The sequence below is a fragment of the Dryobates pubescens genome, chromosome 10 (genome assembly GCF_014839835.1).
Source record: "Dryobates pubescens isolate bDryPub1 chromosome 10, bDryPub1.pri, whole genome shotgun sequence".
NCBI classification, from domain to species: Eukaryota; Metazoa; Chordata; class Aves; order Piciformes; family Picidae; genus Dryobates; species Dryobates pubescens.
Window position 1 is genome coordinate 19,553,034 of NC_071621.1, and position 15,165 is coordinate 19,568,198.

The 15,165-nt window shown below is 36.1% G+C and overlaps 1 protein-coding gene across 5 annotated transcripts in view; it reads right to left on the reverse strand.

Annotated features, from left to right (window-relative positions):
• The window catches only part of NBEA (neurobeachin), a 486,697-nt gene that overhangs the window by 76,453 nt on the left and 395,079 nt on the right, over positions 1–15,165 (reverse strand). For all 5 annotated transcript variants that reach the window (XM_054164764.1, XM_054164763.1, XM_054164761.1 and 2 more), the window contains one exon: positions 7,935–8,047. In XM_054164764.1, coding sequence (XP_054020739.1) covers positions 7,935–8,047 — 113 coding nt within the window. The remainder of the gene's footprint in view (positions 1–7,934; positions 8,048–15,165) is intronic.

The following is a 15,165-nucleotide window of genomic DNA, read 5'->3' on the forward strand; positions in this document are numbered from 1 at the left end:
GTGAAAAAGTAATTCATTAAAAGACATTCTTTCCCTATTAGACTGATAAACTGTGCAGATATATGCTCACTTTGCTAAACCATATCAGGACTCTGGGTTGCTTTGAGGACTGCATGGGACCTGCTGATACTGCCCTCATTAAGGTACTGTGCATCTACTTCTCTGGCAGAGTAAATTCCAGTCTTCAACTGCACATTTCAAAAGCTAAAGCAGTAATTCCCTCTGAGAAGGAAACACAAAATGGCAGACAAATCAGTGAGAAAGTATTTTGTAATGGAAAAACACCCTAGGATTATCTCTTCCATCCACCGTGAAGGTTCATTTTACCTGATGTTACAGTGAATTCAGAGGCTATGAAAGACAGAGGTGTCATCTGTCACAATATGATTGTACATATATGTTTGAAGGCACAGTACAGAAGAGATACAGTGATTTAATGCAAGACTGAAAAACAGAACTCAAGGCTCTTCAAAATATATTTGAAATTGCTCAGATGTCTTTCATCAAATAAGCTATGTGTTTTCATTCTTCATTGTAAATTGATTATGGTAGTAACAACTGTGATGCTCAAAGATAAAAACAAGGCATTTTGTTTTATAGACTAGAAAATTTTAACAATGGTCTAACCCATACTTTTAAATAACTTCTAAAAAACTTTCATATATATATGTATGTATTTAATAAAAAAGCTACTTTCTCTCAAGAACTTGACAATAATTTTCTGAAGTCACATAAACCAGTAATGCAAGCACACCATCATTTTCTAGCTTCTTCAGAGAGAAGTGTTATTTCAACTTAAAAGATATAATGCTGTAAAATGCTACATTCCCATTTTCATGTAAAAATGCCAGCACAAGTAGCTAAAATAATCTACTTTCCGAAGACACATGTTCAGTTTATTAAATGATAAACCTAAAAAGCTGGATTCTGAAGATTAACTTCATCCCCATCAATATTCTTTTCAGAGTCAGAATCCATTTTTCTTTCAATTACTTTAGGATTCATTTGAAGAAAAATGCTGAAATGCACAAAATATTTGCTGAATAAAATGGACTCTTCTTCCATGGTATGGAAATAATCATATGAAAATCTCTGGGAAGAATCTTTGCTGGGAATTACCCTTCCTTGCCCCAGAGAAAAGGGATGACAGAAATGAAGAGGTGAGGTAGAGCTTGTCTTCAGCTAGAAAGTCTCATACTGACATCTTGGGACAGATCCTGGATTGGATGAAATAGCGATCTGGATGGTAGCCTGCAATTCAGGAGATATAGGTTCATTTATGTCATTCCACAAAGATTTGTAGTGTTGCCAGGTAAACTGGACTGGAATGATTGAATTTGGATTTAAATGCATAAGGAGCAAGATATGCTACAGCACATGTGCCTCTGCTATGGTGGCAGGCCTTTCAGAGGTTTTGGTGCCACAGAGTCAGACCCAGCTAGCTGTTAGAATGGTAGGCCTCCAGACTAAGGAAAATTTTGTATGTGCTTCACATCTCTTACACCACTGATGTTTCATTTTCATTGCCAGGACAACCAAATTTCATTAGTTAAGTATGGCTTGGTTGAATAAGAAGGTTATAGAAAGATAGGCATCAGTCTCTTCATCCAAGGAACAAGAGAAAACAGCCTCAAGTTGTGCCAGGTCAGGTTCAGACTGGATATTACAAAATATTTCCTCACTGAAAGGGTTGTCAAGCAATGGAAAAGGCTGCCCAGGGAGCTGGTTGAGTCATCATTCCTGGAGGTATGCAAAATGGCACTGAGCGATAAAGTTGTGGTGGACTTGGCAGTGCTAAGGTTTACAGCTGGACTCAATCTTAAATGTCTTTTCCAGCCTAAATGATTCTATGAAACTGCTTAGGTATGACTATAGCTTGCAACACAATGCTGGGCTAGAAATCCCTGAGCTAGCTCTAGAGGAGTTGGCATGCAACCATGGCACCATTTACGCAGAGATGACAACTGGAATCTCAGAAGTAGTGCAGCTGTCTCAATGCAGCACTTCACAGAGAGAAGAGCTGTGAGCTGCCCATGCTCATACAACTCTGCAGCTTCTGATTCAGTGTCAACTCAATTTTCTCTGGCCTGTGGCAAAGAAATACAAGGAATATCTGATCCCTTTTTTCTCCTCTTCTGTGCAGTAATAGAGAACCCTGTGTGAACCACTTCTCTTCACATTAATAGATAGGACTTAAATCTCCCCTTATGTAGGAAACCATATACTGAAATTGCTAACAGGAAGTACTCTAATCTCCCTTTTTTGTTGTTGTATAATTAAAAAACTTGTTGAACTACAAGTAGATAAGCTTGTGTGTACCAGAGAAGCAGGCATTTTCTGAGAATGAAAATTTCTGTAAATAAAACAGCAGGGAGTAAATTCAGAGAGGTCTGCCCTGAGCTCCTTAGTAGTTTTCAAATGTCTGTGTGGTAGAATGCTGTTATCCAAAGAAATGGTAACATGAATACTTCGGTAAAGACATACATTTTCTGTAAAGCCTTTCTGTACTGTAGTAATGAACCTAGTTTTACTCTGATGAGGCATATGTTCTGTTAGAGAGCAAGTTCTCTCGTATTTCACAAGAAATATGAGTATATAGAGTTTTTGTCACTTTTCTATAGTGTTACAGTGCTGTTCTCAGCCCAGATATTCAACTACTAAGCTTTTAATCTGAGACCATGCCTATAAACTGGAGATAAATTTTATTTACAGATCAGTCCCTCTATCTTCACATAATGGAAAAAAATTACTTTATTTCCACTTCAGTGAAATTCTACTGCTGTGTAAACTAGCTAAAATGACTTGCACAAACAATAAAAAGGAAAAGCTCAATCTATGTACTATGTCTCAGTCCAGTACCTTAACCATAAGAGCAGTACAGAAATTGAATTTGAGTCAAACAAATTGTTCTGAACATTAAATAAAAAGTTATGTTGATGTTTTATAAAATGCTTTTCCCAAACACTCAGTTTGTCTATTTATTAAAAAAGCCCTCTGTAAGGACATATATCAAATAATATTAACTTTCCTTAAAATGGTTTTATAATATATTCTTTACTCCAACCAAGCACAACAACTCACTGTATGACAATGCCTATTCAGACATTTCACTGCTGATGTACTAAAAGCTGCTGTTTGGGTTTATTTTATGCTTCTTTTTCCACTTAAAAATAATGTAAGTATTTACTTTAACACTGAAAATATACTGCTATGCATGCCATTCTTTTTTATCTGGCTAATCTCGTTAGACATCTGGCCTTTGAACCTCTGTATTGTCAATACATCTCGTGTTTATATCCACTGGACATGTTATGTTAGCTCATGTAATATTTACTGGTTTGCCAGCTATCTCAATAAAACTACATTCTCTCATGAGGGCAAAACTGAATGTAGCATCCTATTTATGCAGCCACTGAAATACTCTGTTTATCTTGACTCTAATTGATGCAGCAGCTACCTTATCTGTTTATCTCTTTTTTTTCCCCTTTTTTTTCTTTCCTTTTTTATTTATTTTTTTTTTACTCTGGGTGTATATAGCCTGAGATTTCTCTGTCTGCTTGCTTTTTTTTTAAATCCCACTGAACAACAACATTTAAGTAGGACATCTTAGGATGATACTTTAAAGTTTCAACTGAATTCTGGTTTTACTCAAATTCATGAACAGTTTTCTGCAGTATATCATTATCAACATTATCAAATATAACAGTTCTAGCAGACTGAAAGTACCAGAGTCAAATGAACTTCTTATTTGAGGCAAGAAAATATTTAGTTGTGCAGTTTAAACCAAGCAAGAATCAAACTAATCTTTCTTCTGATGGTAGATTTGTGTGTGGAAAACAGAGAAGTTTAAGGTATTCTCCAGTGAAACTGGTTCTTCATAAGCCCATAAACTCCATTCCACAACTCACATTTTTTGGAAGTATTAAGTGTGGTTTGCCTTGAAATATTCACACTTTGATGGATTCATTTGCATTATTACATTTAGAAGCCTTGGGGCTTTATCACTTCCTTTTCTTGAAATGGCACAGTAATAAGGAAAAGTGGTTATGCTTATCACCACCCGTCAGTCAAACACCTTCTATATTAACAAAATATAATTTTTTCCACTCAATGAATGGGTGTGTGATGTCTCATACATATGTCAATATTAGTATTACTTTGCCTGGTGAAGAAATAATTTTATTTAACAGTATGCCGGACTGAAAGTAAATGAGGAGAAGTTCCCATTTACACTTTGATGAGCAGGGACAATGCAGCATGTCAAACACATGCATTTTCTGTAATTTAGGAGTAAAAGTCATATAATTTGGCACAAACAAACCATATCACATTTTAAGTGTGATGAAACCCAAAATCCCTCAGTGCACAGTACAGGCTGAATACACATTTCCTGTACTAATGTTTAATACCATTCTTCCAAAGAAAATCTCAATAAAGAAGAAAATAAGCAGATCACCTAGTGGTTTGATAGTGAAAAGATAATCTACCTATCTATGACAGCCTCTTTCATTAGCTTTTCATCCTGTCAAACAATAAATATAACCTTTAACCTCGTATATGTAATGAATAAAACTTGAGCCTACACTGTCTAATCAAATGAGAGACCCAATATTTCCTACTGTTGCAGTACCTTCCATGCCCATAGGCCCTGGCTTTAAATCTTATGTAAAAGAAAACAAAGAAAGCCTTAATAGGGGAATTTCCAAACACGTCAAAGAAAAAAAGGGCAGAGGAATTTTTAGACTAATATTTAAATATAATTGATCTGAGAGAACAAGCAACAACTGAATGTAAAAGTAATATGATAAGGAACACTACATACAGCCAGAATTAAATGGAATGGAAAGAAAGGGCAAGTTACATGTTCAGGGTGGCTTTGGAGAAATATAAATAATTAAGTCTGAGGTAAATGCAAAACGCATATATTTTATGCTTCGACTGACAACATAAGCAAGCCAAACGTATCTAATTTCATTTACACATTGCATTTGTTGTGTATGCACTTAGGACTTGTGATATTGCAAAAGTGATGTACCGCTTTTGAGCACAGGAATCAAAGTTTGAAAAAATTTCACAATTATCATAACTGACTCCACAGCTTTGTATGAACCTTGTGCAATAATGCATAAAGTAATTAAAAAATAAATAAATTAGAATTTACATATAGCAGCTACATTTAACTACCAAAACTATTTAAAATCAGTGATGGCTTCTCTTTTCAGTCAATTGCTTTTGTGGGCTTTTACCACACATGTAATGCCATTACAATTCTAAATAGTTTCAAAAGACTGAGTGGTATTAATTGCTAAATATTAAAGAGAGAGGTGTTGTGAAACCCAAGAAGGGGAAACTTGCAGGAAGATAGAAGGTCAGGAAGTGACAAGGGAGATTTTATCCATCAAGAGCTTAGCCGGAGGTTCTGATTTGCCATCCAATCTGCAGGAGCATTTCTCCATTGCAGGGTGAAATCTGACAGAAGGAAGTGGCTCCTCATGGAAAGGATACAGTGTGTGTCTGCCCCAGAGGTCTGGCTGAGGCTTGATAGCACACCCTGGTTCATTAATGTGAACAGTAAATCACTAACTCCTGCTTTTAAGCACTAGGCTCAAGATTCACCTCCCTAACAAGGAAAGAAGAGGCTGGCTTACAGATACAGGACAATATAAAAAATGAAAACAGAATTGTCAAGGAAATATTTCAGATGCATTCTGATTTTGAAGACTTTTACTGGTAATGCAGAAATTGAAACAGGATGCAAGTAATGTATAACAGCCCAAATTCACAAAGTAAGGTATTTCATATTAACTGCCTTTAAAAAAAATAAATATAAAAAATCATAAATCTATTTTTCATTTTAAAATCATTGTGAAATCTATCAGATGTTATTATAATAAACATTGGAAAAAAATCTACAATTATATCCTTTTTATTCTGAGGGATCCCACAACACTTTACAGATCCCAGATGTGTTTTCCCACACATCCATTTACATATGCATCCCAGATATTGCCAGAAAGGAAAGGCCATTTGCCTTAACTAGTTCTGTGTAGGCTTTTTTCCTAGTGGTCAAAAACCTAGCTTTTCCAGAAGAAACTGCTGGTAGCTTTAGAGTAAGGGAATGCAGTTACCAAATTGGGCAAGAAAAGGTCTTCAGACAAAATACTGCTGTGCACATTGCATGGATTCTTGAAGAAACATAAATAACCAGGGACTTGATTTTACATTTCCTTTCAAGGGAGAGCACTACTAGGAGCACAGTGGAGTGATACTTAATAAGCTATACAAGCACTAATTCCATAATGAGTCTTAACTAACTCATGAGGAAAACCTGTCTATTCAACTATCACAGTACTTCCTGTAGCAATTACACACTTTAATAGGCTACCATAAAAATTTGGATTCAACCAAAGCTAAGTATCTAATGAAAGACTCGTGACACACTGCCTAATCTTGTTGCACTTCACCACACACAGTGTTATTAATGCCAGAAATAAATGAGTTTAAGAGATTTTGAAAAGTGTAAGCATCTTAATGAAAGGTTTATCACTATAAACAACTCTAAAGCAGAAATATTTTTATACATGCTAGAGAATGAGACAGGGCAAGATGATCATTATTCTTTATTTAATTACTGCCTGTGGATTCTCTTATATTGTTCCTGGCACAGATTAGAGTGGTGTTACAGAACTGAAAAACACTTTGTGAAACATACCTATAGTATTGTGAAAGTTTTATAGAAGGTAACAGAATCTCAACCAACTTGTTTACTTTTGTTTTTATTTACATATTTATTTATCTAAGAAAGAAAGAAAGGAAGAGGAAAGGTAGGTGTCTCTATCTGATATTACACAATCAAGTCCTGCTCAAATTAATTTGGAAGTCTCACAAAAGCAGGCTTGCAGGAATGATGAAAATGCATCTGGGGGTACTGCAAGCATACTTTTTCCAAAAGGGTTATGAGACTGTGATATACCCAGGGTGAGATCTCTCCATTGCTACCCAGTATGTGTGCTTTGCGGGAAGAGGAGGAAAGAATAACAGGCATTCAGAGATTCCAGGAATTCTCATCCCTGACCAGGAGCAGAAGGGGTGCAGAAAAAGGCCTTGGGAATAATTTTCTCCTCTCCAGCCTCATTGTTTAAGCCAGCAAATCACAGCCTCCTGTAATTTTGAGCCTCACACCACTAGTGCAAGCAACTTCTCTCTCCTGGCAGAGGAACTACAGCCAAAGATGCAAGAAAGCTGTCATGTCCAGACAACAGAAACCTCATGCTGCAGATGTTGCAAGGCTACCCACCTTCACTGGTAAGAAAGTGCATGCACTTAGTTAATAGGAGCCAGGAAACATTCTTCCCATAAGTTTCAAACTCTGTTTTTTGTCTTTATTCCAGTTGGCCAGAAGTAGAGCCCCTCAATATGCTTGTGCTATGCTTGGCTGGGACACATTTGCCAGCCTGTTGACACACTCAGAGTACCAGAGTTGGGTATAGATGGCAGTCTGATGTCATTAAGAGAAACAAATACTGGGGACTGTGTTATTACAAAGCATTACCTGCCCAAGAATGGTTGGAGGATAAAAAAAACACAAATAAGGGGACTAGATACTCCAGGGTATAAAATACAAAATGCTTCTTTACTGAATAATTATTAAACCAAAAGGAGGTGCTCATCTAGTCACTGCAAAACAGAGTGGAAAACTAGTCCAAGTTTTATTTCCAAAGGATCAGCTTTCACAAACCAAGTGAGATAATTAGTGAGATGAAGTGGTCTGATGCACTTGTGATTCATAAGAAGAAACAGAAGAGGTGAAGGTTTTGAACCAGATCAGTCAGTGACATTGAAGTAGCATACTGTAAAGATTCAGTATAAAGTGATTGTAAAACAGCTCTTCTTAAAAGGGCTGGCTGAGTCTCTTTAACAGAATTGAAGCATACCTTTGAAAGATCTCTGAAGTTGCCTGGAAGAGTCAGGTCTAACTCCTCAGATTCATAGTTTGTAAGTACCCATGGAAATACAGGGTATTGGTTCAGATCATTGTATGTCCGTCCTATTAAGAAAGAAAATGTGTTAAGAATTAGTAAATAATGTCCACTTCTCCAGCTGAAAAACAATCTGGTGGTTACTTTTTTTTGCATCATGTTCCAATTTCTACCACTGGACAGGTATAAAACTTTCAGACAAAAGCAGTTGTTTGATGCACCTATCTTGAATCAGAAGTCAGCACAGAAAGCAGCATAATATAAAGATCACAGGATCTTTCAAGATCAACTAAAATGCACCATATGCTACTATATTTCCAGGAAGCTATCTTCATACCATGAATGTTGAAATTTAAACCCACTACACTATTAGCTTCCTGGAAGCTGTGCACGGTATCATTAGCTGGCAAAGATTAAACAAAACTCCAAACAGCAAGGAGCTAAATTCGAAGTTTGCAAATCTACTTCTATCTTTGATAAATCATATTAATCCATCATTCCCCATAGCTCTTCTTCACTAAAGAAGCGCTGATATTTCACTGCAATAGTGGCATCAAAGTGGAAAAAGTAATGTTTGCTTTAATACTATTTTGTAACCACATTGAAAATTAAAAGACGTTTTCTCCCCACTAAAAGACAGAACTGACTGGTCAGGCCACTCCCTCCAAACATAATGGAAAAATATTGATTTTCATCCCAGCAGCTCAAATATGCAAAAGCCATCTTTAGGTACATTTTCAGAAGAATAACTGCAGCTGAAGTGAACTGAAGATTATGAATTCATCACCAGGAAAAAAAAAGTGTGTTCAGGAAAGGCTATTATTTCTGTGTCAGCTGGTATTTAGTATTATCTAACATTTCATTGATAAGACAAATGAAGTTGCCTAATACAGAACCATCCACCATATTGATTTACTGAGAACCACACAATATGCAACATGAGTCTTAAAAAACAAAATCAGGCCATAAATATATGTGTGTGTGTATTTATATAATATAATTAGCAGACTGAAATAACCCAGGTTAACAATTCCCAGTCCTGTGGCAGATTTACAGCCCTGTCTCACTAACTGCTTCCTTCCAGATTCTGGACAGATTCCTGAGGTACAAAACCCGGCACAGGAAAACACAGGCTTCCTTGTTCTGAATAGCATTTGCAGTTCTCCACAAAAATCAGTTCTGCTTTAATGAAATGTGAAACTTTCACTGCTCTACAAACACCTTATTTTTTCAACAAAAGTTGATGTACACGAAGCATGTTTCTATTTTGTACATAGTTTCATTGAAAACAGGAAAAGTGCATATTGTTAACAACTGTGTCCTCGGGTTTACATTTGGAACACACAGATGTTCACGAGAATATAAAAAAAATAATGGAGGTGCAAGTACAATTTTGTTTAAAAAGGAATTCTTTGCATCACACAAAGATGGATAGAAACAAAACCACTTCATTAATATTAACAAGGAATGAATGCAAACCCTTTCTTGGACAGAATGAGTATGTATCAAACAATTAAACCAAAAAGTGCAACAGAATTTACCCATGTGAAGGAAGGAAAGGAAAGATACCCTCTGGCAGAATATTAACTGGTGGTGTTTTTCTTTTGAGGGGGCTCTATACATCTTGAAGTACAACAACTCTGCCTCATTTTCCACATCCATCAAAACAGAATACTCTTCCCCTCTTTGGCAAAGGATTAATTGCATACAAATTGTAAAGTTTCTTGAGACCGTCAAATTTAAGGTTCTGTAAAATAGGGCCTTTATAAAACTACACCTTTATATAATACTTTTTTTTTCTTACCAACAGAATCCTTAATTAAATTAACAGAAGAGCATGCAAAAGCTCCCACAAAAGAAAAGTATTTGTATTTATATAGACAACAGACTGGAAAAAAAAAAAAGAGATTTAGGAAGAGAGTGACTGAGATGACTGTGGTCCATTATGAAGTATAAGCAAACAATGATGATTCATCAGAATCAGAAGTTTCCTGAAAAGAGTTCACAGTGATAAAGACCTCCAATTGAAAACACTTTACAGAAAAAATTGGAAAGGAGAAAAAATCCTTTTACAAAATTTTGAAAGGAAATTTAGGGTCATCCCAAATTACTTTGTATTTTAAATTGTTGTTTTCCATATTCAGATTTTTATTTAACATTGATAGCAATTTTATTCATTTCATTTCAGTGTCAGTATTCAGTCAACAAGATTCTGACTTTTTGTTCTTATTCCACATAGGAAAGTCATAAATATGTAAATAGCACAGGAGAAAAAACACAATCTTGAGCCTAGCTGCTGTATGGTTTTGATACTTATAGTATGAATAGATGAACAAATTATCACATCGAATTTGCTCTATGTCAGAACACTGCAATAAGTGCATTTTTCTACCCCACAATGAGAAATAATTTGAAGGAGCTTCACTCTGAGCTTTCAAGTTACAAACAATGGAGCCTTTGTGATTATGTATTTGATAAATGTAACCATACTCTTGTGGAAAAAATAAAATATTTATTTATCTATTACAATATTTATAAAATGAATTTTATTTATTGAGGGATTAACTACTAAGAATAACCATCAATTTGTTAAATAAAAAAGTCAGTGATTTTTTTTTTTCTCAATTGAATCTTTTTCTTTTTAGTATCAACACAATAAAATTACTTGAGGAGATGAACCATAATTTAAACTGTGAAGAGACCAAACCTACACCATGAGATAAGATGCCACATCTATGTTTATCTGAGTGGATGATAGTAATCTAGGTATATGATGGGATTATAAATCCCTATTTCTAAACGTGCATAAATATTAGTTGTTTAACTTGGTTAGCAATGCTTTCTTGATCAGTTCTGGCTTCACAATGGTTAATTTCAGAACAAAGTCAGGAGATTAATATATTTAGGTATCTCATCAATTGTCTGGTGCTCCCAACAAGCATTATTTGGTTCTTTCTTTAGCTAAATAAATATAAAAATTAAAGCTGTACCACTGTTGGTAGTCCCTATACCTTTTCAGAAGCTGCAGCTTTTCCCCCAAGTAGGCTTACAGAGATTAATATTAAAGGCTGAATATTAAATATTGCAAGACTGTGACACTAATCTACTTGAACAATAAAACTGAGGCATAGTAAATGAGATCTCAGGAATACTGGATATGTTTCTTCATTAAAAAAAAACTTTTTAATTAAACCATCCAATTTAATGTTTTTATATGGCACTTTAGTTTTGAAGGTAAAGTGAGCTAGAGACAGCTGACAAAGAAATTATAACTGCAATTCCTTGGTGAAAATGTTAATGACAGCAAAATATTGTTTAATTAGATGATTGCAGCATCTGGATTAACACTCTTTAAGAGCGATGTTCCTGTGCTTGTCTGCTTCTTCACACTTTACAGACATTTTGTCATCTCTAGGTCATTAGGAAAGAATTTTTAATGATTTTTCTAGAAGGAAGTAGTTCGAGTTACATCTAATTAGATGACAATAATAAGCCCAACGTATGCAGTAGCTAAATATATACATAATTAACCAGTGAGTGCTTGTACATCACAGAGTAAAAAAAGTGGAAAATGCTAAACAGGAAAAAAAAAAAAAGGAGGGGGAGGGAGGTAAAGAAGTTTTACTGAATTTATTAACTGACTGAAGATGTCATTTTTTCACGAACCATTAAAAGTAATCCCTTTCCACTACACGAAATTACTTAGAAAAATTATGGATATAATTATTCTCCACTTCTTTTAAAGGCTGTGGCAGGTAGGATTTAAAAGAATTTAAATTCCAATAAATACAAATGCAAACACACATTTAATATACTGCAATCTGAAAAGGAAATGTCATCAGAAATCAGTTAAATAATGAGAAATAGATTTCCAAACAGTGAGTAATGCAACCATATGACAAAACAACGTCCTGTTCCCACTACTCCTGCCCCTTTGGCAGTGGTGGGAATACTTTAAAGTACTTCTTTCAATAATCTTGTAACTGAGAATAGTAAAAATTGTTCCCTGTATCACCTAGAGGGTTCAGTTGACATACATGCTGTTTATATGTAATATGGCCTTTTCCTATGTGCTTGAAGAAATGACAATTAGTACAATCATGGCTACTTCCAAGCATTCAAAAATAATGGATCCCTGAGACAACAACAGTTAGGAGTAGAGGGAAGGTTTATGTCTACACAACCAGGATAAAAGCCAGGGGCACAGAGACTATAACACCAAGACTGATTGATAAGTAGCAGAATGCACTGTTTACCTTTGGGAGAAAAACTCAGAGCTGTAAACATGATGGAATATACTCGTCAGAAAAGAGGGCAAGAAAGAGGTGAAGACCTTGGAAACAGAATAGGGAGGCAAGAAAATATTGGCTAGAGGGCCAGAGAAACAGGTTGAAACAAGCCTTTAGAGTTTTGAAAACAGAGAGTGATTTTGAATTTAAATTGAAGAGAGTCATCAGGCCAGGGCTACTATGGCAATCATATGTCTTTGAATAGGAAATTATCCAGAAAGAGAGAACTATGATAGCTGAAGTGGAAAGTTACTATGTCACGAGTACAGATCACAGCTGAAACAGCTAAACTAAAAATGAAGCCAGGCAATGTTTCAGAGGTGGTAACAGGGTGATGTAACTTTTTTTTAAAAAAAAATCATAGAAAGATGGATTTCTTCCAAGGGGACACTTCAAGATGCTTGCCAGGACAGACACGTTGGCAAACCAGGGAGAGATTTGTACGTTTATTTCTGTGTTCAGTTCTACAGAAACCAACTGGTTGATGTAATTAACAGTATCAACAAGCAGGCAAAAGGAATCTTGTGGGAAAGGACCCAGTTGCATGTCACAAATGGAATAAACAAGTTGGTGCCTGAAGCCTTACTTCTGAAGGTCTCTCTTCCATAGCTGCTAATTAAACACCATTGTAAGAAAAAAGGAAGCCACAAAGAAATGGCAAAAAGTGTACTAAACCACTTTATTAGTGGGCCTCTATTTATATGGAAGAGAAAAACAAACAAAACCCAAACAGACATATGTTTCACTTATCAGAATAAAATTTACATTTATCAAGTTCCAAACCTCCACTTATTCAGCTCAGAGATGCTGTATAAGCCAGTAGGAGGTAAATGGCACAATAAATTAAAAAACTTTGATGAATATATTTCTCAACAGCTACAACCAATAATAGTGCTAAAAAAGAACATGCTGCATAAATAAACACGGTATAAAATTAGGCCATCACTGTCTACATGAACAATTACAAGCAAAGAAGTTTTATCTTTTAAGGAAGTATTTCCAAAGAAGAAAGAAAAGAAAATACACATCTTGACAAAGGTACTCTATGTGCAAAATAGGAAAACCTGCATTTCCTTCTGACTGCTAAGGGTCTTGTCCACAGTGCATATAAAATTTTGCTTCTGTTTTAGCACTGGTGTATCTGGAGAGTTACCAGTTCAGTGTTATCAAAATGAGGGCAACATGTAGCTGAGGTACCTTGCTTCCAGCACTGTATTTCTGGTAGAGATAATAACATTTCTTCCACAGACTCAAATTCACCTCCCTGTCTTTCAGGGAATATGATCTTTACCTAAATTTGAATTTGATCTTGCATTGCTGAAAGACTTCATAAGATGGTAGGTAATGCTGTGAAAATGAACAAGTGAGCTTATACAATTACCAACAATGAGATTACATGAACAAATGAGATTTACCAGTAAGAGGCTGATACCAAAAAACCTGCCAGAAATTAAGTGCTTTGAGTCAGAGAGACCCTACTAGCATACTGACCAAGCTTCTGTAAGCTTTTCCAAACAGAATACAAGCTCACACATACACACAAAAATAGAGCCAGTAATCCTCCAAACCTTCAGTATAACAGGTAATACCTGAGCTGTAAATGTCAAATCATCTTGTTGTAGGGCAGGTGAATGATGCTAGATGTTAAGAGAAACACGCCTAATGCAACCACCCAGGTGTCTGGTGTAAAGCCTGCCTATCAATACTAGTATAAAACAACAGGTCAAAAAACATTTTTCTCGAGACCTCTGAGATACTGTGAAGGAATGTCTTCAGGCTGAAGTTTGTTTACTGATGGATATTTTAGTGTAAGTGTCACTACAATTCCTAATTGATTTCAGACTTAATGATGTCTTCCAGGTTTGGATGCTTTGGTGATGTACCTAAAAATAAATGACCTTGGAGTTTTAAACTGATTAAAAATGAAAAGTAATTTCTCAAAAATTATCTCTGCTCTTGTCTACTCTCATTTAAAGAGTTTAGACACAGCTTACAGAAAAAATGAATACATAAAAAGGAAATTACAAGTGAAGGACAGGTCTGTCAATAATGTATTGGACAAGGACTGAGGGGATCCAGACTACATTCCCAGCTCTCCAGTAAACCCTCCATATTCAAGTGAGGTGGTCAGGGAGCCTGCAAGGCTCTGCCTGCATTTTCCTCATCACCAGAAGGGCAGCGGATGTGCAAGAGACACAACAGGGCTGGAGGCAGGCCAGTGTCCAGAAGCAGGATAGAGGCATTCTTCTGGCACAGTGCCAGACATAATAAATGCTCAGCAGGGCTTTTTCCTTCAAGAGAGATCTGCAGGACTGTGGCTATAATGCTCAGGAACCAAGCTGGTGAGCCTGCACTGGACTGCACCATATGGACTTCCCAGCCCAGGTCTCTGGGAGCTTCAGAGACTCTGTTTTGTGCTCCAATACACAAGGTAAACATGCCCCCAGATTTCCAGCTGTTCAGCGGTAGTACTTCTGTATCACACTGGGATAATTTGATGACACATTTATTAACATCCCTAAGACTGGATGCACAGAAGGCGACTAATATATAAACACAAAGGCAAAAGCCTAAAGGTTTAAAGCAAGTGATTTTGACAACTCCTGAATTCTGTCACTGCCCTGCTGAGAAGGACATAGTGACTGTCCTCCACCTGGTCAGCATAATGGGTGCTACCTTTGAGTCTTACAATTGTATTTGTCTTTTATCTGGCCAGAGAATAACCTTAATGTTGCAGAATGGCGGCACCTTAAGAATAAAAGTCAGGACCAAATAAAGACCAGAGGTATAACACTAGAGTACAAAGTGGTACCTGGTGGAGTTTAATTTGGGTTTCAAATTAAAGCTCACTGGACTGAAGTGTCTGAGGAAGGCTCTCCACAGGCAGAATCATAAGC